The 20,700-nt window shown below is 42.3% G+C and overlaps 2 protein-coding genes and 1 long non-coding RNA gene across 3 annotated transcripts in view; 1 reads left to right on the top strand and 2 right to left on the bottom strand.

Moving 5' to 3' along the window:
* LOC132473960 (uncharacterized) overlaps positions 1-20,700 on the top strand; it is a 206,532-nt gene that overhangs the window by 163,654 nt on the left and 22,178 nt on the right. The gene's annotated exons all lie outside the window — the stretch shown is intronic.
* The window catches only part of LOC132473973 (uncharacterized), an 84,239-nt gene that overhangs the window by 42,456 nt on the left and 21,083 nt on the right, over positions 1-20,700 (bottom strand). The window lies entirely within an intron of this gene.
* Positions 15,048-17,748, bottom strand: LOC132473963 (uncharacterized). The gene is made up of 5 exons (XM_060074369.1): positions 17,521-17,748; positions 17,190-17,302; positions 17,020-17,105; positions 16,230-16,912; positions 15,048-15,450 (listed from the first exon to the last, which is right to left on the bottom strand). Exons 1-5 carry the CDS (start codon positions 17,598-17,600, stop codon positions 15,357-15,359), a joined length of 1,056 nt encoding a protein of 351 aa, XP_059930352.1. The 5' UTR covers positions 17,601-17,748; the 3' UTR covers positions 15,048-15,356.

Below are 20,700 nucleotides of genomic sequence, written 5' to 3'. Positions count from 1 at the left end.
TTAAGATGAAGTTTAGGTGATGTTGAGGAATCAGTTTGGTTTTTGTGGCATCTTGAACCAACACAACCACCACTAGTGGTAATCTGAGAATAGTTGTAATGTTTTGTTTTAATATTATTTTCCATTTCTCTTGATTTGTCTTTCAGAACTTGGAAGGATTCGCTCTGAATTAATCGACTGGTTGTCGGACGACGATGTCATCGGTCTCCTGTATTATCTTAGGAAGATGGATGTGTTGAATGACGAGGAGAAGAAGACTGTAGAGGAGAAGATGACCAGTAAAGACAGAGCATGTTGTCTCATTGATACGGTGATGGAGAAAGGGGAGAGAGCGAGTAGCCTGATGGTTGATTATCTGACGGAGAGGCACCCTGACCTATGCTGGACCCTGGGTCTGACCCCAACTTCTGCTTGGATCAGTGAGTTTAACATGTTAATGAAGTTCCCTCATTGTGTGTGTAAAGTTTCTTCAGCAACTACTTTGCTGAAGTTTCGGTGTCAATCAAAGTAATTGCTATTAAGAAATATGCACCTCTTCACCTGTAGGGGCCCAGAATCACACATAAACAGCATCTTCTTTTAAGTGTGTGTGTGTGTGTGTGTGTGTGTGTGTGTGTGTGTGTGTGTGTGTGTGTGTGTGTGTGTGTGTGTGTGTGTGTGTGTGTGTGTGTGTGTGTGTGTGTGTGACGTTTGATTTGGGGACTAAAATAAGAGCCAGTGCTGAAGAAAGCCCCGCCCCTATCGGAGGCATAGTTGCGTCTAGGATCATGACGTGAATCCCTTGATAAGGCGGTCGCTGGGGTTGGCGGTGGGCGGGCTGTGAATACCTCGCGGGCTGCTTGCAGTCCTAGTTGTTATTATTATTATTATCATTTTTATTATTATTAATATTATTATTAATATAAACGCAGGGAGCGAGGGAGCAAAGAGGGAGAGGGTGGTTCTTAGTTGTTTAGTTTCATAACCTTGCTCTCTTCTGCTCTTTCTACTCTCTTTAGAACTGTCAAATCTAAGAACAGCTGGTGTTAAGATAAATCTACACTAACAATACATTCTGATTCCTTGTCTTACAAAAGAACATCAAATATTACGATAACTGCACCAGACAGCCAATTGTATAATGTCACCCAAAATCGTAGATATTGTCCACTATATGTACTTCATGTAGGCTGTGAGTTAAGATGAACACACAGAAGTTTAGGTGATGTTGAGGAATCAGTTTGGTTTTTGTGGCATCTTGAACCAACACTACCACCACTAGTGGTCATCTGAGAATAGTTGTAACGTTTTGTTTAATATTATTTTCCATTTCTCTTGATTTGTCTTTCAGAACTTAGAAGGATTCGCTCTGAATTAATCGACCGGTTGTCGGACGACGATGTCATCGATCTCCTGCATTACCTTAGGAAGATGGATGTGTTGAATGACGAGGAGCAGAAGACTGTAGAGGGGAAGATGACCAGTAAAGACAGAGCACGTTGTTTCATTGATACGGTGATGGAGAAAGGGGAGAGAGGAAGTCGCCTGATGGTTGATTATCTGTCGGAGAGGCACCCTGACCTATGCTGGACCCTGGGTCTGACCCCAACTTCTGCTCGGATCAGTGAGTTCAACATGTTAATGAAGTTCTCTCATTATGTGTGTAAAGTTCTTTCAACAACTACTTTGCTGAAGTTTCGGTGTCAATCAAAGTAATTGCTATTAAAGGGGTAGTTCGGAATTTCGGACATAGCGCCTGATTCCCAAGTAAGCATTGGTATTCTTTATCACTGGGGACAGTTTTCAACACATATCATTCAGTCCTTCTAGTTGCAGAGTTCGCTCGTGCTAGGCTAGCGCACGGCAACGGGCAATGCTAGCCTGCTATTAAAAACAGTCTTACCCACTCCACAGTACACCCGAGGTAAATCAATTATAACGCCAGACTATAGATTTAAATGTCTGTGTTGATAGAGAAATGTTAGAAATAAAACTAACCTTGCATCGCATGAATCATCAAGGGACTACTTTCTCAGCAGAAGCGGAATTTTACTATGTGCCGGTTAGTTTTGTAACCGAATCACGACAGAAGAACGTAAACAGAGAAGCGTGGGACAGAAGCGCAATTGAACGACTAGGCAACATGGTGGTTCAGTGTGCTTTTAGAAATTGTAGAAATATACGCTACAGATGGGCACCACAAAGTTTCCACCAATTTCCAGTGCGAGATCCAGAAAGGACTCAACTGTGGCTTGTTGCTTCTGGCTTGGACATCAAAACACCGGCACGTACATGTACGGTTCGTTGGATACAACAAATTCCTCATAATCGTCTTCAAAAGCAGATGCATCGCTAACTCCTCCAAATGTGGTCATATCTTGTTAATTGAATACGCTAATAGAATTCCTTCGTTCCCTGTACTCTGCGTTTGTCGCAATGACAGCGGCAGGTAAACAAACTAGAGCCGGTAACCTAGGTATCAGTCCGCCGCTGCCGTAGCCTGCTACCAGGAATATAACACTGCTGCTGTGACCCAGCAATTCCCTCAAAATGCAATGCAATGCAAGGTTGGTTTTATTTCTAACATTATTCTATAAACAGACATTTAAATTTATAGTCTGTCGTTATAATTGATTTACTTCGGGTGTACTGTGGAGTGGGTAACACTGTTTTTAATAGCAGGCTAGTATTGCCCGTTGACGTGCGCTAGCCTAGCACGACCGAACTCTGCAACTAGAAGGACTGAATGAAATGTGTTGAAAACTGTCTCCAGTGATAAAGAATACCAAAGCTCACTTGGGAATCAGGCCCTATGTCCAAAATTCCGAACTACCCCTTTAAGAATAATGCACCTCTTCACCTGCAGGGGCCCAGAATCACACATAAACAGCATCTTCTTTGAAGTGTGTGTGTGTGTGTGTGTGTGTGTGTGTGTGTGTGTGTGTGTGTGTGTGTGTGTGTGTGTGTGTGTGTGTGTGTGTGTGTGTGTGTGTGTGTGTGTGTGTGTGTGACGTTTGATTTGGGGACTAAAATAAGAGCCAGTGCTGAAGAAAGCCCCGCCCCTATCGGAGGCATAGTTGCGTCTAGGATCATGACGTGAATCCCTTGATAAGGCGGTCGCTGGGGTTGGCGGTGGGCGGGCTGTGAATACCTCGGGGGCTGCTTGCAGTCCTGTGCCCTATACCACGAAGCTCGCTGAACATACCCAGGCTTTCTTGGGAAAACCTGGCTCGACAGAGCCGCAACTCGCAATCACGCCTCGTTTCCACATACGTATGTTTTTCGTGTCCGTGCTTCCGTTAATTTACGGAAGGAGTCGCTAGTGTTTTACGTACGGGCATGAATTTATTTACGGACAAAATATGTTAGGAGAAATCAGCGGATTGCTTACTCCGGGTAGGAAATGAGTGCCCAAATGAAGGAGTTCAAGTACCTCAGGGTCTTGTTCGCGAGTGAGGGTACTATGGAGCGTGAGATTGGCCGGAGAATCGGAGCAGCGGGGGCGGTATTGCGTTCGCTTTACCGCACCGTTGTGACGAAAAGAGAGCTGAGCCGCAAGGCAAAGCTCTCGATCTACCGGTCGATCTTCGTTCCTATCCTCACCTATGGTCATGAGGGCTGGGTGATGACCGAAAGGACGAGATCGCGGGTACAAGCGGCCGAGATGAGTTTTCTCAGAAGGGTGGCTGGCGTCTCCCTAACTTGGATTAGAGCCGCTGCTCCTTTACTTAGAAAGGAGTCAGCTGAGGTGGTTCGGGTATCTGGTAAGGATGCCCACTGGGCGCCTTCCTTGGGAGGTGTTTCAGGCACGTCCAGTGGGGAGGAGACCTCGGGGAAGACCCAGGACTAGTTGGAGAGATTATATCTCAACACTGGCCTGGGAACGCCTCGGGATCCCCCCTTCAGAGTTGGTCAATGTGGCCCGGGAAAGGGAAGTCTGGGGCCCCCTGCATGAGCTGCTCCCCCCGCGACCCGACCCCGGATAAGCGGATAGGAGACCGGTACTTTGGAACATGAGGATCGACATATACAGAGATAAAAATAAAACCAACAGGCTTGGAAAGAGATCGCTGAGGAGTTTGGCCTGCAAGGTACTTAGCCTACAAGTTTTGTGAAAAACATAAAAACTTTCATACGGTATCTCCGTAAAACGACGGCGAAAGTTAAATTTTTTGAACGTATATTACGGACATACCGGACAGAAATTTTACGGAGGGGAGGAGTCTCGGAGGAAAAACGGACATTACGGAGAATCACATAGGAATGAATGGACTTTCGGTCGGAGACGGTTGGATCGCATACGAGAATGTACGTATGTGGAAACGAGGCGAGTTAAATGGTAACACGAAGCTTACTTTAGATTCAATTCGTAGAACCAGGTTTTCCCATAGACATCTTATAGGTAGACGGAGCATTGGCTGCTGGGACGCGAGAAATACGGCCGCCATCTTGGAGTGGTCAACCGGGAGCAGCAACAGCAGCAGAAACAGGATGCCGGGCTGTTGTTCAGCGTATTCCTGCTCAAATCGGCGGACAATCCATAATAGGAATCGGGGGATTACTTTTCACAAGCAAGATTTAACATTACCGTACTATTGGTATAATTGGTATTGAATAATAAAACACGCCAAACCATGTGGCCTTTATCATAGCTACACGTATGACAAAAAAACGCATGAAAATCAGTGGTATTCAGTGAGGTATGATTAATTAAATGCGCTTGACAGTTCATTGCTCCAGCCAAACGGATTACACTGAGTGGAGCGGATGACCACTCCAAGATGGCGGCCCCGCGTCTCGTCAGCGCCAGTAGGCGGTAGCATTCGATGCTCCGTCTACCTATAAGATGTCTATGGGTTTTCCGCTTTAGGTTCAGTGCGCGTTCACGTGAAAGGGGCGTTTTTTGCGTCATTTTTCTCACCTTTAAGATAGATCAAGCAGTCTATATGAGTATAAGTGAAAATATTCTGCATATTGTCTGTAAAATAACTATGCCAAATGCAGAATTGTTCGCCATTAATCCAAATAGAATGATGATGATTTAAAAATACATAAGCAACGTACCATCCTGCCTTATTCTATCATTTAGGGAATTCACTTTAAATACACCCTATTTAAGAAATGTATCGCATGTTTTCGACCGCTGAGAGGTAGCGGCTGTAGCGTAGTGGATTAGTATAAGAACCGAACGCCAGCGACCGGGGTTCAAATTCGCCGGTCTATCATCATGCATTTTACCCCCATAGATGTGGTGCCAGCACGGCCTTGAAAATATGGGTTCAAGTTCGAAATAAGCACAAAAATATAATTCCAATTGCTTTAGTGAATAAGTATTCCATATGCATGAGAATTGGGACTTTTTAAGCTTCACATGAATTCGCGTCACTTGGGAGTCGAACCCCCCGCGCAGAAATTCCAGACTGACGCGCTACCTCCACTCTAGCACTCTGTCACGGAGACGCAATGCGCAACAGTAAGCATTGTCTACATAAGGTCCAAAAGGACGATCAAATAACGAACACCCTCTGATAAGAATCTGTATCTCTCATGAAGAACCCCAATTTCGTTGTTTGCAAAATGACAATAAAGTCTGAAATCTGAATATCGTCAGACAATGCCAAGGGATCGGTTCTGTCCCGTAAAACCCTCTGTCTCCGGAGAGACGCCTGTACGAGAAGTGCGCCGGGGTCCACGGGAACACCCACAAATGGTGACGCCATTGTCAGAGGAGGGGCTAGGAAGCTGCGCACGCCGATTTAAGTAGCCGATCTCCGGCTAGACTCCGAAAAACTGCTCCCGACCAGATTTGGTTGCGAGCATAAAGGTGCGAACACACCAAGCGCGTACCTCGCGTACCATGTACGTGCGTAACGCAGCTAAAATGTTGCTTGACCATTTTGTGTCAAAAATGGTCAGACACGCGCGTACGCATACGCGCGTAGATGAGACCGCCCAAAACTTCCCCCCCTCAGCCTGTGGCTGCGCTGGATTTAGGGGTCCGAGGAAGGAAACCCAAACGCCGCCGTGTTTGGGTGGATGATAGAGTTTAGATCGGGTTAGATTAAATAATCTCGGATATAAATAACAATAATCGGGTTAAATAACTTCACATGGTGTGTCTGGTGTGTTTCCAGCATTCGTAGTGTTGATCAGCAGAGAAATAGTCCGCCAAGACGTTGAGGTTGCTTAGCAATCAGAGACTCTGTCCATGCAAGTGAACGGAGCGTTCACTCTTCGTCATAACTATCAAACCAAACATCCTTCACATTCACCGAGCGAACATTATGAAAGTAAAATGCACATTTCTCGCTAGAAATGTTTCCATAAACGCATTTAATGGCGTAACTATGTTACTATTTCCACCCAGAATAAAGAAAGTTGCCGGCCGTGGCTGCCATGGACATGGCTGCGCTGGAGTCCGAGGTAGGAAACCCAAACGCCGCCGTGTTTGGGTGATAGAGTTTAGATCGGGTTAGATTAAATAATCTCGGATATAAATAACAATAATCGGGTTAAATAACTTCACATGGTGTGTCTGGTGTGTTTCCAGCATTCGTAGTGTTGATCAGCAGATATATAGTCCGCCAAGACGTTGAGGTTGCTTAGTAACCAGAGACTCTGTCCATGCAAGTGAACGGAGCGTTCCCTCTTCGTCATAACTATCAAACCAAACATCCTTCACATTCACCGAGCGAACATTATGAAAGTAAAATGCACATTTCTCGCTAAAAATGTTTCCATAAAAGCATTTAATGGCGTAACTATGTTACTATTTCCACACAGAATAAAGAAAGATGTCGGCCGTATGCTTCTGTCCAAGCTCACTACTCTCTGCCAGTGACGTCGGGTCAAGCTCAACGCTGATTGGCTATTGCGGCGCGTATGAGCGTAAAAAGTTAAATTTTTTGAACTCCTCACGTACGCGCGTATATATGTACGCGCGTATATGTACGCGCGTATATGTACGCGCGTATATGTACGCGCGTATATATACGCGCCTCATACGCCCCTAAGGGCCCTTACATAGTCGACGCGAGCGACGCGCGTAAACGACGTGAGTGACGCGAGCGTCGCGCTTCCTTTCATAGTCTACACAGCATACGCGAACGTCGCGGGCAATGCATGACATGCAATACACCACTCACGCCATGGGTGGCAGCAGAGTCACCGGTGTTTTCGCGTGGGGACGTTCCAGGTGACGTTCCGATCAAAGTGGCTACGGAAGAAGAGTGATGAAGCGCAGAGATATGCGGTGGTATGTGCGCCCTTTAAATACCACACGATATCAGGATGGGGATTTGTTTCTCTGCTGCTTCCAATGCGAAGCATGGACGAGGAGAGGCATTTCCCGTATTTTCGGATGTCGGCGCCAAAGTTTGATGATCTCCTTTCGCGAGTCATCCGATATCTTCACGACTCACCAAAACCGGCCCTTGTCAGGGAGCAGCTGGCAGATTATTTTTTGTCAGATGCTGGCGTGTTTCCCCACCAGTACAATGTGCTACGATTGGGTATGCGCACTGACCAATAAATGTATATACATTGGTCACTTGGAAGCATGACTTTTGATTCATTAGTTATCATGTTACACAAGTTACCTAATTTGGTTTACGTCAAACTCATTAATTCATATCCATATAAAATGTTTATACAACGAGCTATTGCCGTGACAGATGAATGAATTATTTAAGTGTAGGCCTATAGCCAAAGGCTTTAAGCTATAGCGCATAATGTCCACAGAAATTATATGGTAGGCAAAATTATTAGAGAAAAGGGGTTTATTTATCAAATACAGAAAATAGTCCCACCATACACGCACACATTTTTCATTCACTACACACTCACGCTTTCAAATTTCATTCACTCAAAGAGGCTACTGAACTTATGTTTCACACAGAACATGAACATTTATGTTTCACATAGAACGTGAACACAAAACATTACGTAATTAATTCAAATAGGCTAATTCTAAAACAAATAAGGCCAGCAATAGAACGAATATCGGGTGACAAGAAGATCATTAAAATGGCTCACAATCCCGCATCAGCTGTCTGATGTCGCGCATCAAAATAGCACTTTGACCCTGTGGAAGGGTTCGCATAAATTGGCTCAAATAATTAGTAAAAGAGACGTCAAGTCATTCTTATCACGTTCCCGCATCCTCTCATATGTTCTTCTGTAAATATAACCTATAGTAGTAATAATGTACAATATTTGCAGTATCGCCCCCACCGACAACGCTTGGTATTGCATGGATCGGCGCGTCGCGTATCAAAAATTTGGAGGACGCGTTTTGCTACGCTTCGACGCTTAATGGCGGCCGAAGCGTCGCATCGCGTAGCCTTTTGGACGCGTAGCGTAGCGTTGCGTCGACTATGTAAGGGCCCTAACGCGAGTAAAATGTTGCTTATACGCATGTAACGCGTGTACGCGTCTCATACGCGCGTAAACCAATGGTTCCCTATGGAAAAAATGGCGATTTTATACGCGAGGTACGCGAGATACGCGTCTGGTGTGGCCGCACCTTAAAGGCGGCTGCATGCTTCAGCGTTGGTGTTACGTTGTTGCGCAAAATTTACTCAAAGCAATTCATGCTCCCTTTTAGGTTGCGCGTGTTGCGCGTTTTGCCAAGCAATTTACCGCCAGAACAGTAGGTGGAGTAATATGTGGAGTAAAGTTTTTCGTTGAAGACGACCTCGAGAATGACGTCTTTGTCTGTGGGAGTCGTTGGTTTGTTTATGTGCCAAAGTTTGATGATCTCCTTTCGCGAGTCATCCGATATCTTCCCGACTCTCACCAAAACCGGCCCTTGTCAGGGAGCAGCTGGCAGATCATTTTTTGTCAGATGCTGGCGTGTTTCCCCACCAGTACAATGTGCTACGATTGGGTATGCGCACTGACCAATAAATATATATACATTGGTCACTTGGAAGCATGACTTTTGATTCATTAGTTATCATGTTACACAAGTTACCTAATTTGGTTTACGTCAAACTCATTAATTCATATCCATATAAAATGTTTATACAACAGCTACTGCCTTGACAGATGAATGAATTATTTAAGTGTAGGCCTATAGCCAAAGGCTTTAAGCTATAGCGCATAATGTCCACATAAATTATATGGTAGGCAGCATTATTAGAGGAAAGGGGTTTATTTATCAAATACAGAAAATAGTCCCACCATACACGCACACATTTTTCATTCACTACACACTCACGCTTTCAAATTTCATTCACTCAAAGAGGCTACTGAACTTATGTTTCACACAGAACATGAACACTTATGTTTCACATAGAACGTGAACACAAAACATTACGTAATTAATTCAAATAGGCTAACACTAAAACAAATAAGGCCAGTAGGCCTAATAGAACGAATATCGGGTGACAAGATCATTAAAATGGCTCACAATCCCGCATCAGCTGTTTGATGTCGCGCATCAAAATAGCACTTTGCCCCTGTGGAAGGGTTCGCATAAAGGGTTTGCATAATTATGTGCCAGATCGGGTGGTAGGTGGCGGTATGAAAACAGGAAATGTGATACTCCAGACAGGAAGTAGTAACCAGACGAGCAGACCAATCACAGCCTTGCAGGCTGCGCGGCTCGCGTAAAAGCTTACGTAAAAAATGACGCAAGTCTAGAAAAATCGCCCGACGCATGCAAGACGTGAGAAGTCGCGCAAGGGGTGCGCAAGGGCACGCAAGGGCGCGCAAGGGCCTCTTGCGCTTGCGCTTACGCTTACGTAACTGAGCATAAATCGGCCTTTAGTCACCATGGTGATACAGCGACGCTAAAAGAGATCGACTTTCGTGGTACAACTAACCCAGGCTTGGAGCTCAACATACCTCGCTAACCCTCTAAGCGAGCTTCGTGGTACAGGGCTCTAGTTGTTTATTATTATTATTATTATTATTATTATTATTATTATTATTATTATTATTATCATTATAAACGCAGGGAGCGAGGGAGCAAAGAGGGAGAGGGCGGTTCTTAGTTGTTTAGTTTCATAACCTTGCTCTCTTCTGCTCTTTCTACTCTCTCTTTAGAACTGTCCAATCTAAGAACAGCTGGTATTAAGATTAATCTACACTAACAATACATTCTGATTCCTTGTCTTACAAAACAACATCAAATATTACGATAACTGCACCAGACTTAAATATTGTCCACTATATGTACTTCATGTAGGCTGTGAATAAAGATGAACACACAGAAGTTTAGGTGATGTTGAGGAATCAGTTTGGTTTTTGTGGCATCTTGAACCAACACTACCACCACTAGTGGTCATCTGAGAATAGCTGTATTGTTTTGTTTTAATATTATTTTCCATTTCTCTTGATTTGTCTTTCAGAACTTGGAAGGATTGGCTCTGAATTAATCGACAGGTTGTCGGACGACGATGTCATCGATCTCCTGTATTACCTTAGGAAGATGGATGTGTTGAATGACCAGGAGATGAAGACTGGAGAGGGGAAGATGACCAGTAAAAACAGAGCACGTTGTCTCATTGATACGGTGATTGAGAAAGGGGAGAGAGTGAGTCGCCTGATGGTTGATTATCTGACGGAGAGGCACCCTGACCTATGCTGGACCCTGGGTCTGACCTCAACTTCTGCTCTGATCAGTGAGTTTAATATGTTAATGAAGTTCCCTCATTATGTGTGTAAAGTTCTTTCAGCAACTACTTTGCTGAAGTTTCGGTGTCAATCAAAGTAATTGCTATTAAGAATAATGCACCTCTTCACCTGTTGGGGCCCAGAATCACATATAAACAGCATCTTCTTTAAAGTGTGTGTGTGTGTGTGTGTGTGTGTGTGTGTGTGTGTGTGTGTGTGTGTGTGTGTGTGTGTGTGTGTGTGTGTGTGTGTGTGTGTGTGTGTGTGTGTGTGTGTGTGTGTGACGTTTGATTTGGGGACTAAATAAGAGCCAGTGCTGAAGAAAGCCCCGCCCCTATCGGAGGCATAGTTGCGTCTAGGATCATGACGTGAATCCCTTGATAAGGCGGTCGCTGGGGTTGGCGGTGGGCGGGCTGTGAATACCTCGGGGGCTGTTTGCAGTCCTAGTTGTTTATTATTATTATTATTATTATTATTATTATTATTATAAACGCAGGGAGCGAGGGAGCAAAGAGGGAGAGGGCGGTTCTTAGTTGTTTAGTTTCATAACCTTGCTCTCTTCTGCTCTTTCTACTCTCTCTTTAGAACTGTCAAATCTAATAACAGCTGGTGTTAAGATAAATCTACACTAACAATACATTCTAATTCCTTGTCTTACAAAACAACATCAAATATTACAATAACTGCACCAGACAGCCAATTGTATAATGTCACTCAAAATCTTAGATATTGTCCACTATATGTACTTCATGTAGGCTGTGAATTAAGATGAACACACAGAAGTTTAGGTGATGTTGAGAAATCAGTTTGGTTTTTGTAGCATCTTGAACCAACACCACTAGTGGTCATCTGAGAACAGTTGTTACGTTTTGTTTTAATATTATTTTCTATTTCTCTTGATTTGTCTTTCAGAACTTGGAAGGATTCGCTCTAAATTAATCGACAGGTTGTCGGACGACGATGTCATCGATCTCCTGCATTACCTTAGGAAGATGGATGTGTTGAATGACGAGGAGAAGAAGACTGTAGAGGGGAAGATGACCAGTAAAGACAGAGCACGTTGTTTCATTGATACGGTGATGAGGAAAGGGGAGAGAACGAGTAGCCTGATGGTTGATTATCTGACGGAGAGGCACCCTTACCTATGCTGGACCCTGGGTCTGACCCCAACTTCTGCTCGGATCAGTGAGTTTAACGTGTTAATGAAGTTCCCTCATTGTGTGTGTGAAGTTCTTTCAGCAACTACTTTGCTGAAGTTTCGGTGTCAATCAAAGTAATTGCTGTTAAGAATAATGCTCCTCTTCACCTGTAGGGGCCCAGAATCACATATAAACAGCATCTTCTTTAAAGTGTGTGTGTGTGTGTGTGTGTGTGTGTGTGTGTGTGTGTGTGTGTGTGTGTGTGTGTGTGTGTGTGTGTGTGTGTGTGTGTGACGTTTGATTTGGGGACTAAATAAGAGCCAGTGCTGAAGAAAGCCCCGCCCCTATCGGAGGCATAGTTGCGTCTAGGATCATGACGTGAATCCCTTGATAAGGCGGTCGCTGGGGTTGGCGGTGGGCGGGCTGTGAATACCTCGGGGGCTGCTTGCAGTCCTAGTTGTTGTTGTTAATATTATTATTATTATTATTATTATTATTATTGTTATTATCATTATAATCACAGGGAGCGAGGGAGCAAAGAGGGAGAGGGCGGTTCTTAGTTGTTTAGTTTCATAACCTTGCTCTCTTCTGCTCTTTCTACTCTCTCTTTAGAACTGTCAAATCTAAGAACAGCTGGTATTAAGATAAATCTACACTAACAATACATTCTGATTCCTTGTCTTACAAAAGAACATCAAATATTACGATAACTGCACCAGACAGCCAATTGTATAATGTCACCCAAAATCTTAGATATTGTCCTCTATATGTACTTCATGTAGGCTGTGAATTAAGATGAACACACAGAACTTTAGGTGATGTTGAGGAATCAGTTTGGTTTTTGTGGCATCTTGAACCAATACTACCACCACTAGTGGTCATCTGAGAATGGTTGTAACGTTTTGTTTTAATATTATTTTCCATTTCTCTTGATTTGTCTTTCAGAACTTAGAAGGATTCGCTCTGAATTAATCGACAGGTTGTCTGACGACGATGTCATCGGTCTCCTGTATTACCTTAGGATGATGGATGTGTTGAATGACCAGGAGATGAAGACTGTAGCGGGGAAGATGACCAGTAAAGACAGAGCACGTTGTCTCATTGATACGGTGATGGAGAAAGGGGAGAGAGGAAGTCGCCTGATGGTGTATTATCTGATGGAGGGGAACCCTGACCTATGCTGGACCCTGGGTCTGACCCCAACTTCTGCTCGGATCAGTGAGTTGTTCTTTTAATGTATTTTATTATTATTTTCCAAGGAATTATTAAACTTCATTCAGTCATCATGTTGTTAGTACAAAACTATATGATTATTAAATGTGTTTATAACAGGAGGAACATAGGTCACGTAGGAAACTCAACTTGGTTATTTGTGGCACTTTGATCAAACACTGAAACAATTTGGTAAACTGAAGAAGTAATTTTATTTTTTTTCAGTATTTTTTGAGTGAAAAGAAAATGAATTAATGCCATCTGCAAATTCTTTTATTTGTCTTTCAGGGTTTGGTAGGAGTCTGAAGTCATTCAGTAGAAAGGAGAGACCTGGTCTGATGTCCCCGTCTCTGCCCCTCAGAATGCATGAAGGCGACAGCGAGCTGGGTAAGTTTAAGTCTCCTAGGTTTAGGAGCAATAAGTAACGTAACCCTCTATATCATAGTTCTTTCCTGTCAAAATACATTTTATACACACCAGATAAATAATTGATCATATAATAACATAAGACCTAATTTAATCAATACATACTTGATTTTAATAAACAAGGCCAAAGGTGTATGGCTTTCTGGAATATCTGTTTGGGATTCTGGGTTATCAATTCTAAACGTATGGCTTGTTTACAACATAAATAATTTGCCTGACTCACGTTTGTACTTTTTCAACATTTTCAACACATCGAGTCCATACGTTCCATTTCTATAGCATTAAAGCTATACTGTACGATGTGAGAGAGCTAGCATGATTTGAAATTAGCTTCTCTTCGGAATTCCGTTTAACTCCTCCCCCACCCTTCAGGACTCCCTGCCCCAACCCCTCGACACAGAGCCGTGCACGAGCGCTAATGCTGCTTACGGCTTACTTCAACGGCAACCATTGCGTCACTTTTCAGGCCATTCAACTCCCTCAGCTGTCGCCATCGCTGAAAAGCGAATCCAATATTTATTCTCGTTTTTCCTCGAGCATTCTCCAACTTTTTTTTTGTTGTTGCCTTTTCATTTTCTGTCTTTCCTTTTCTTGCCTTTTTAAAAGGATGAACCGGGGCAAGTAACGGTGGTGTCACACTAAATTTGTACCGGGGGCAAAATTTGTACCGGGCGCGTCATCATTGCGTAATCCATTACAAACCTGCCCTGCAACAGATGATCGCGTCGTCCGTTGCCGGGAAGGTTTAAAAAAACATTCGCGCTCATGTTGCCAAAGACAAAATAACATAATACAGTTAACGGATTGCTAGATAACGCTTGTTTTAACTTTATATTTGAATTTAATTCAATTGTTTAATCAAATTTAGCGAGTAAACTGAGTGTTTAAAGTGGGTTTCAAAAAGCATTCGCGCTCATGTTGCCAAAGACGAAATAACATAATACAGTTAACGGATCGCTAGATAACGCTTGTTTTAACTTTATATTTGTATTGTATTCAATTGTTTAATCAAATTTAGCTAGTAAACTGAGTGTTTAAAGTGGGTTTCAAAAAGCATTCGCGCTCATGTTGCCAAAGACGAAATAACATAATACAGAAAACGGATCGCTAGATAGCGCTTGTTTTAACTTTATATTTGTATTGTATTCAATTGTTTAATCAAATTTAGCAAGTAAACTGAGTGTTTAAAGTTGGTTTCAAAAAGCATTCGCGCTCATGTTGCCAAAGACGAAATAACATAATACAGAAAACGGATCGCTAGATAGCACTTGTTTGTACTTTATGTATTGCATTTAATTGTTTAATCGAATTTATCTTGTAAACTGAGTGGGCATTTACTAACTGGTAAATGTAGGCCTATTTTTATTATTATTCACGTTATCCCCATAACATTTAGCTATTAGTGTTTAGAGAAATACATTGATAATATAAATAAATATGTTTATAATATATGTATAGAAAAGTAGATAACTTAAAATAATATCCTTGATATAGGGGATTTTGGACTAAACCTTACCATTCATTTGAGTAGGGTAAAGTTGAAAATGAAAAAAAAACAAGCACAGTATGGGGAAGTATATTTATTTAACAAAGTGGCAGATATTTGATGATCTAAGAATAGGACATCTTTGTAATGAGGCTAGTTGTAAAATCAATCAAGACTGGGGCATAAATCATTTTCTGAACCTGTCCGTCTTCTCTATGTCGAATATTAACACTGTTGTCCACTGCACTAACACAACATACTGACACTACCTTACACATAGCATCACTTAACCCTTTCAATCTCAGTCTCATTTCAATTAATCTAACACCAGGCCACATATGAATAACATTTAATTATTTGCCCCAGATAAACAACTAACATTGAAAACAATCTTATATGTAATGTTCATGCTTCAATATAAAATGAAAAAGGTGATAATGCAGTTTAGCATGTCATTTATAAGCGCTGAGTGACAGGTCTAGCTTGTTCCAGGTTCAGGTTGATGCACCACACTTCCAGAAGATGCTGATTCTTGACGTCCCTGGTGTTCTTTGGCCTCTGCATGGTAAACTCTTCCTGCCAAGATGTCTTTGAGATAAGGATAGACAAAGAAGGAAACAAATCCACAATGAAAAACAGAAATGGCATGGAAAATGGTCTGTTTTAGTAGTAAGCCCACTCACCGACGTCAAGGTACAGACCTTAGAGAGGTTTTTTTTTTTTTTTTTGTTTTTTTAAGGCTCACTCAACTAAACTCAAATCTATTTATAGAACAGATTTAAAAATCGATAACAACAACAATGCCGCCATTTTCTTTATTTTTTGTAACCTACAATAAATAAAGCAGGCTTCCAGTCAATGGAAAAATGGCTTCTCCCCACCGGCGATTGTTGTTGTTTACGATTTTCTATCAGTTCTCACCACACAGCGACGTCTCATCTTTGCTCCTTGAATGTCGATATGTAATGGTATGGAGTTATTGAAACTTACTACGTGTAAAAAAGACTAGAAATTGAATGTTTATTTTTCATTGAATGTTTACATAAAGTTGCACTGGGTGCCTTTAAACATATTTTATTTCAGAACTTAATAATTTATCACGCTATATTATACTGTTTAGAAGATGCATTAAATATATACAATATCCATAACAAACGAACCGCAATATTAACAGTAGAACTATTAAGGAAAATCTGAATATTAACAAGAACCAAATAACTCTCCAGCAAAGGGACTCATACCTACCAGTCCTACTAAGGAAAAAAACTGAGCAGAATAGTTAGAATATGATTTGACAATTTGGACAAATGTATTCATAAATATTCTGCACATGGGAAAGACAGGACTGGTGAAAGGGCCTATCACACCTCCTGCATGGGACCAGAGGTGCTTTTCCTTGCCTGATGGTCCGTCTGCAGAGGCAGTGCACATCCACATCAATGGCGAATGGCTCGGCAGTGGGGGACCTCATGGCTCTAGGGAACAGTTGCACTTCTCCAGCCTGAAAACAGGAAAAGAGGTGACTGCGCATTTGTCCTTGATGGTATTGGACTGTGCTGGGACCCTCACCGCTGCAGAGAGCAAAACTGTTGGCAATAGCAAATAGTCCACAATCTGAGCCACCTGCCTGCTGCTGTATGTCAGGCCACTGCAGTCGGACACTCTTCCCTGGAAAAGCAAGCAGACCTGTGACCTGTTCAATAAAGACCTCTGTCCTGGTGTGTCCTAGGGAGTCAAAAATGTTTACTGAACCTCCCTGGCAGCCAATGTCACTTACCGTAACCCAGTGATTTGCAGAAACATTGAGTATCTGTACAAACCCTTGGGCTGGCTCGGGCAAAGTGGACAGCAAGCAAAGGGAGGTGGTAGCGTAGAGCCCGTTGACGTTGGGGTACTTAGCCTTAAGCAGGGCCTGAGCATGGTCCATAGCACGGTCATCCAACCAAGTACTTGGGTTGCTGAGCATGGCCCTGAAGCCCTCCACCCTATTGCTCAGTGAAGCTAGATAAGCCCGGCCTGGCTGGACACTAGTGATGACAACATCCAAGTCCTGAAACCAAAAAAACAAACATCTCACTCATTTAGCAACAATGTGAGCATGTAATAGAGCAACTAAAGTATTTATTAAGTGAAATTAAGACTAACTGTAATATTTACCTCTAGTAAGTCCTCCTCCAACTCTGAATCTGCTGGCTCGGATAGATCGGACACAGTCTCCTTGGTGGGACAGGCAGCCTGGGATCCTAAAGGGGAAAGAAGCACCTTATCAAAAAGCTGCATAATCACTTCTCAGTATAGTCTAGATTTTAATAATTCAATTAACATACTTCTTCTTCTACTTCGCACAGGCTTCACTGAAGCATAGGGTGTCCTGGTCTTCAATGGCTTTCCATCCAAGGTCTCCAGCTGCACAAAGTTATTGTCCGTAACCTCAGTAACCCTGAAAAAAATCAAACATCAATGTGAGAGCTAGATGAGTTTTGTTATATATATATATATATATATATATATATATATATATATATATATATAACCATTAATTGTATTTATTTATTGGCAAGATAAGCCCCTTGAGATGAAGCATCTTGTTTTCGAGGGGGTCCTCGAAACGTGATGCCTTTGATGTCTTAACCATTTTTGGGTATCTTAACCATTTACCTCAACACAGTTGGCCAATCTGGGTCCATGGTTTGACCATGCCTTCCACGCTTCCTCTCATTCTTCTTCAGGACCTCCATGCCTGGTGTGATCCTGAAGCGCTTGGTCCCCCTCTTGGTCCTCCTCTTGTATGCCTCTTTCTGTCTCTCCTGGGCCTTCTCTATGTTGGCAATCACCTGATGCAGGATAGTTAATCGATATATGAATATTCTGCCCTCACAATTGCCTTTCTGTGCAAGGCAACTAGCTTAACTACTAGAGATGTCCTCAAATATAAAGAAAAAAACATAAATACATAATGATAATAATATAAATAATGATTTGCTTCCCATTTATAAAACACTTGCCTTGTCATGGACCTTTCCATCGCTCTCAGCCCTTGCCTGGACGTACTTTTCGATGTCCTCGTTATCTGGAGAAGCAATGGCCACATCATCTGGAAGATCTCCAGTGGTCTTAAGTAACATAGGAAAGGCAAAGGACAAGCAATAAAAGTACGTTCAGCCTCATAGAAATTATTATTTTGACATATATACTTTTCATGTTGATTCCCCACTGTTAAGTCGTCTCCTTATACCATACAAAGTGTAACTTCCTCCCCGAAGAGTAAAAATTTTGATTTAGAAATTGTTAATATGGTAATATGAAAAAGTCCACCACTACACACCTCTGAAAACAGACGTGGCTCCCGTCCATACATCAGACGATAGGGCGAATACCTGGAAGAGGCTTGGACACAACAGTTATTTGAAAAAACAATTTATTTTAATTTGGCTTCCCACCTCTCCTGTTGTCCATCAAGGTTCTTGCCAATGGACCGCTTCAATGTTTGATTGGTCCTCTCATCCAGTCCGTTGGTCTGTAAAAACAGCAAGGGGAATACAAATATGTATAAGTTAATAGTAACATTATTTAGAAGCTTATCGATCTTTCTTTTATGTCAGTTATATTTCTTTATTACAAAGCTTTGTTGAATATTCGATTCTGATTGGTCAATTAGGGCATTCTACGGTCTGTTATTTCTGTATAGCAGACCGCTGCTATGAATAACAGACTTTTGCTATGGACACCGTTCTGATCATATTCCAGTCGGGGTCCTGCATCACCCTGTTGGGGTTAATTTCTCAATAATGACCGTCTCACTGTACATTATCCCATACATACTATACACTATACCTGAGGATGGTATGCTGATGTGATTCGGTGCCGACCCCAAACTCCTCAAACATGGACTTGTTTACCTGAATTAAGGAATTCAACAGTTATTAGGTTTCTTGTTTGCCAGTGTTGATCAACCACTGTTAAATGACACATCTATATGTGTAAATACTCCACCTTGTTCCAGAATTCACGACCCTGGTCGGTCAAGATGACCTCAGGAGCCCCATGGGTGTAGAAAATGTCCATCATAGCCTGTGGAACATCAAAAGAAGCTGAAATCATTCTCCATCCCCCCGCCAAACTTTTCTGTCAGTTGTAACAACATTCTGCATTCACAATATGTGACTACGCTGCAAATGTTGCTATGATTTACACACCTGTGATGTGGCAATTGCACTCTTGTCCATGATGGGCCTGGCCTCCACCCACTTGGTAAAGAAGTCAGTTGCTGTCAGACAGAAGCGGTTCCCATTCTTAGAGGCTTTGAATGGTCCAATTAGGTCAACACCTAGAGTAGGGACAGAAATAAACACATACCCACAGGCCATGACGTTAGAGAGGTAGAAATGGCAATACAGTACATTAAGAAAATAATACAAATTAAATTATGACTTTGAGAGGTTGTAGCCATTTCACAGAACCCAAAAGCAAGATATCTCACCAATCATATGCCATGGTGACTTCGGTTTGATGGGCTTCAACTCTGGTGCCTCCGTTTTCACATGCTCAAACCTCTGGCATGACATACAGGTTTTCACCTTTACAACACAAGGAGATTAAACACAACAGATTTAATAATATGCTCTAGAGTAGAGGTGATGTTCTTTGCGTGTCACAGTAGTTTGAATTAACAATTACTTATATAAGGCAATCACTATAAATTATTCTCTCATTCAAAGGACATAGGGGTCATTTGACCCCTCTTGTGGCGCTAGTAGTAAGTAAAAATGGCCCGGCGTTCCTAGTGTTAAATCTCATGTGCCTCAGCGTATCACAGGAAATATTAGAGCTGATCTGGATCAAACACAACTTGAACAAATTGATCACTTGCCCATTCCTGAACATCTCTGGTAATTCCCTTCCAGTAGAAGCGTTGGTTGATCTTGTCCGTCATCCTCTTGACTGCAAAGTGGCCAGCATGGACTTCCGTCAGCACCTCATCCTTCTCCTTCTCAGTGAGGATCACCCTCCTCATTGAAAGGCCATTCTCCCCAAGGTAGTACAAACAATTCCCTAGAAAGAGGGAGAGAACATACATCAGCACTGCATCAGCTGTAGATTGCGCATAACTTAATTCAGTTTCCTTTGCAGGGCCTACTCATTTGTGAAATAGAAGATGAATAATGATGGACTGCATAAAATGTTATTTATTTAATTACATAATACCTTTAAGAGTGAATTTTTTTGCATCCCTCCGGATCTGCCGTTTCTCCGTGAGAGTGCGACCTGCTTCATACGTCTGAGACGACAGATACAAGAAAATACAATTAAATGACACCATTTTCAATCAACAAGAAAAACCTATACACCTAAAATCTATCTATCTATCTATCTATCTATCTAAATTAAATGAACACAAGCTAGCTAGCTAGACTATGAGAACGTTAAACACGCAGTTTACTACACGTTAAACACTCAGTTTACGAGCTAAATACGATTAAACAATTGAATACAATACAAATATAAAGTTAGCAACGCTAATAAATGTAATTTGTAAGTGTAAGTGTTATCTGTCTGGTCACGGTCAACGTTATCGGTCTTGTTACGGTCAATGAAAAATGGCGAATGAACGAGCTTGAAGGTTCGCGAATGTTCGTGAACCTTTCACGTCATTCGACGCGATCGTCCGTTGCCCGGCAACGGACGACGCGATCATCTGTTGCCGGGCAGGTTTGGACTGAATTACGTATTGATGACGCACCCGGTACAAATTTTGCCCCCGGTACAAATTTAGTGTGACAGTGGCAGTGGTAACTTCTGTTTTTTTTCTTCCATCGTGTTAACGTTGTAGGCTCACTA

This window comes from Gadus macrocephalus, chromosome 16 (genome assembly GCF_031168955.1).
Source record: "Gadus macrocephalus chromosome 16, ASM3116895v1".
NCBI classification, from domain to species: domain Eukaryota; kingdom Metazoa; phylum Chordata; class Actinopteri; order Gadiformes; family Gadidae; genus Gadus; species Gadus macrocephalus.
Note: the sequence above shows the minus strand (reverse complement) of the source record. Positions and strands in the feature narration are given on the sequence as shown.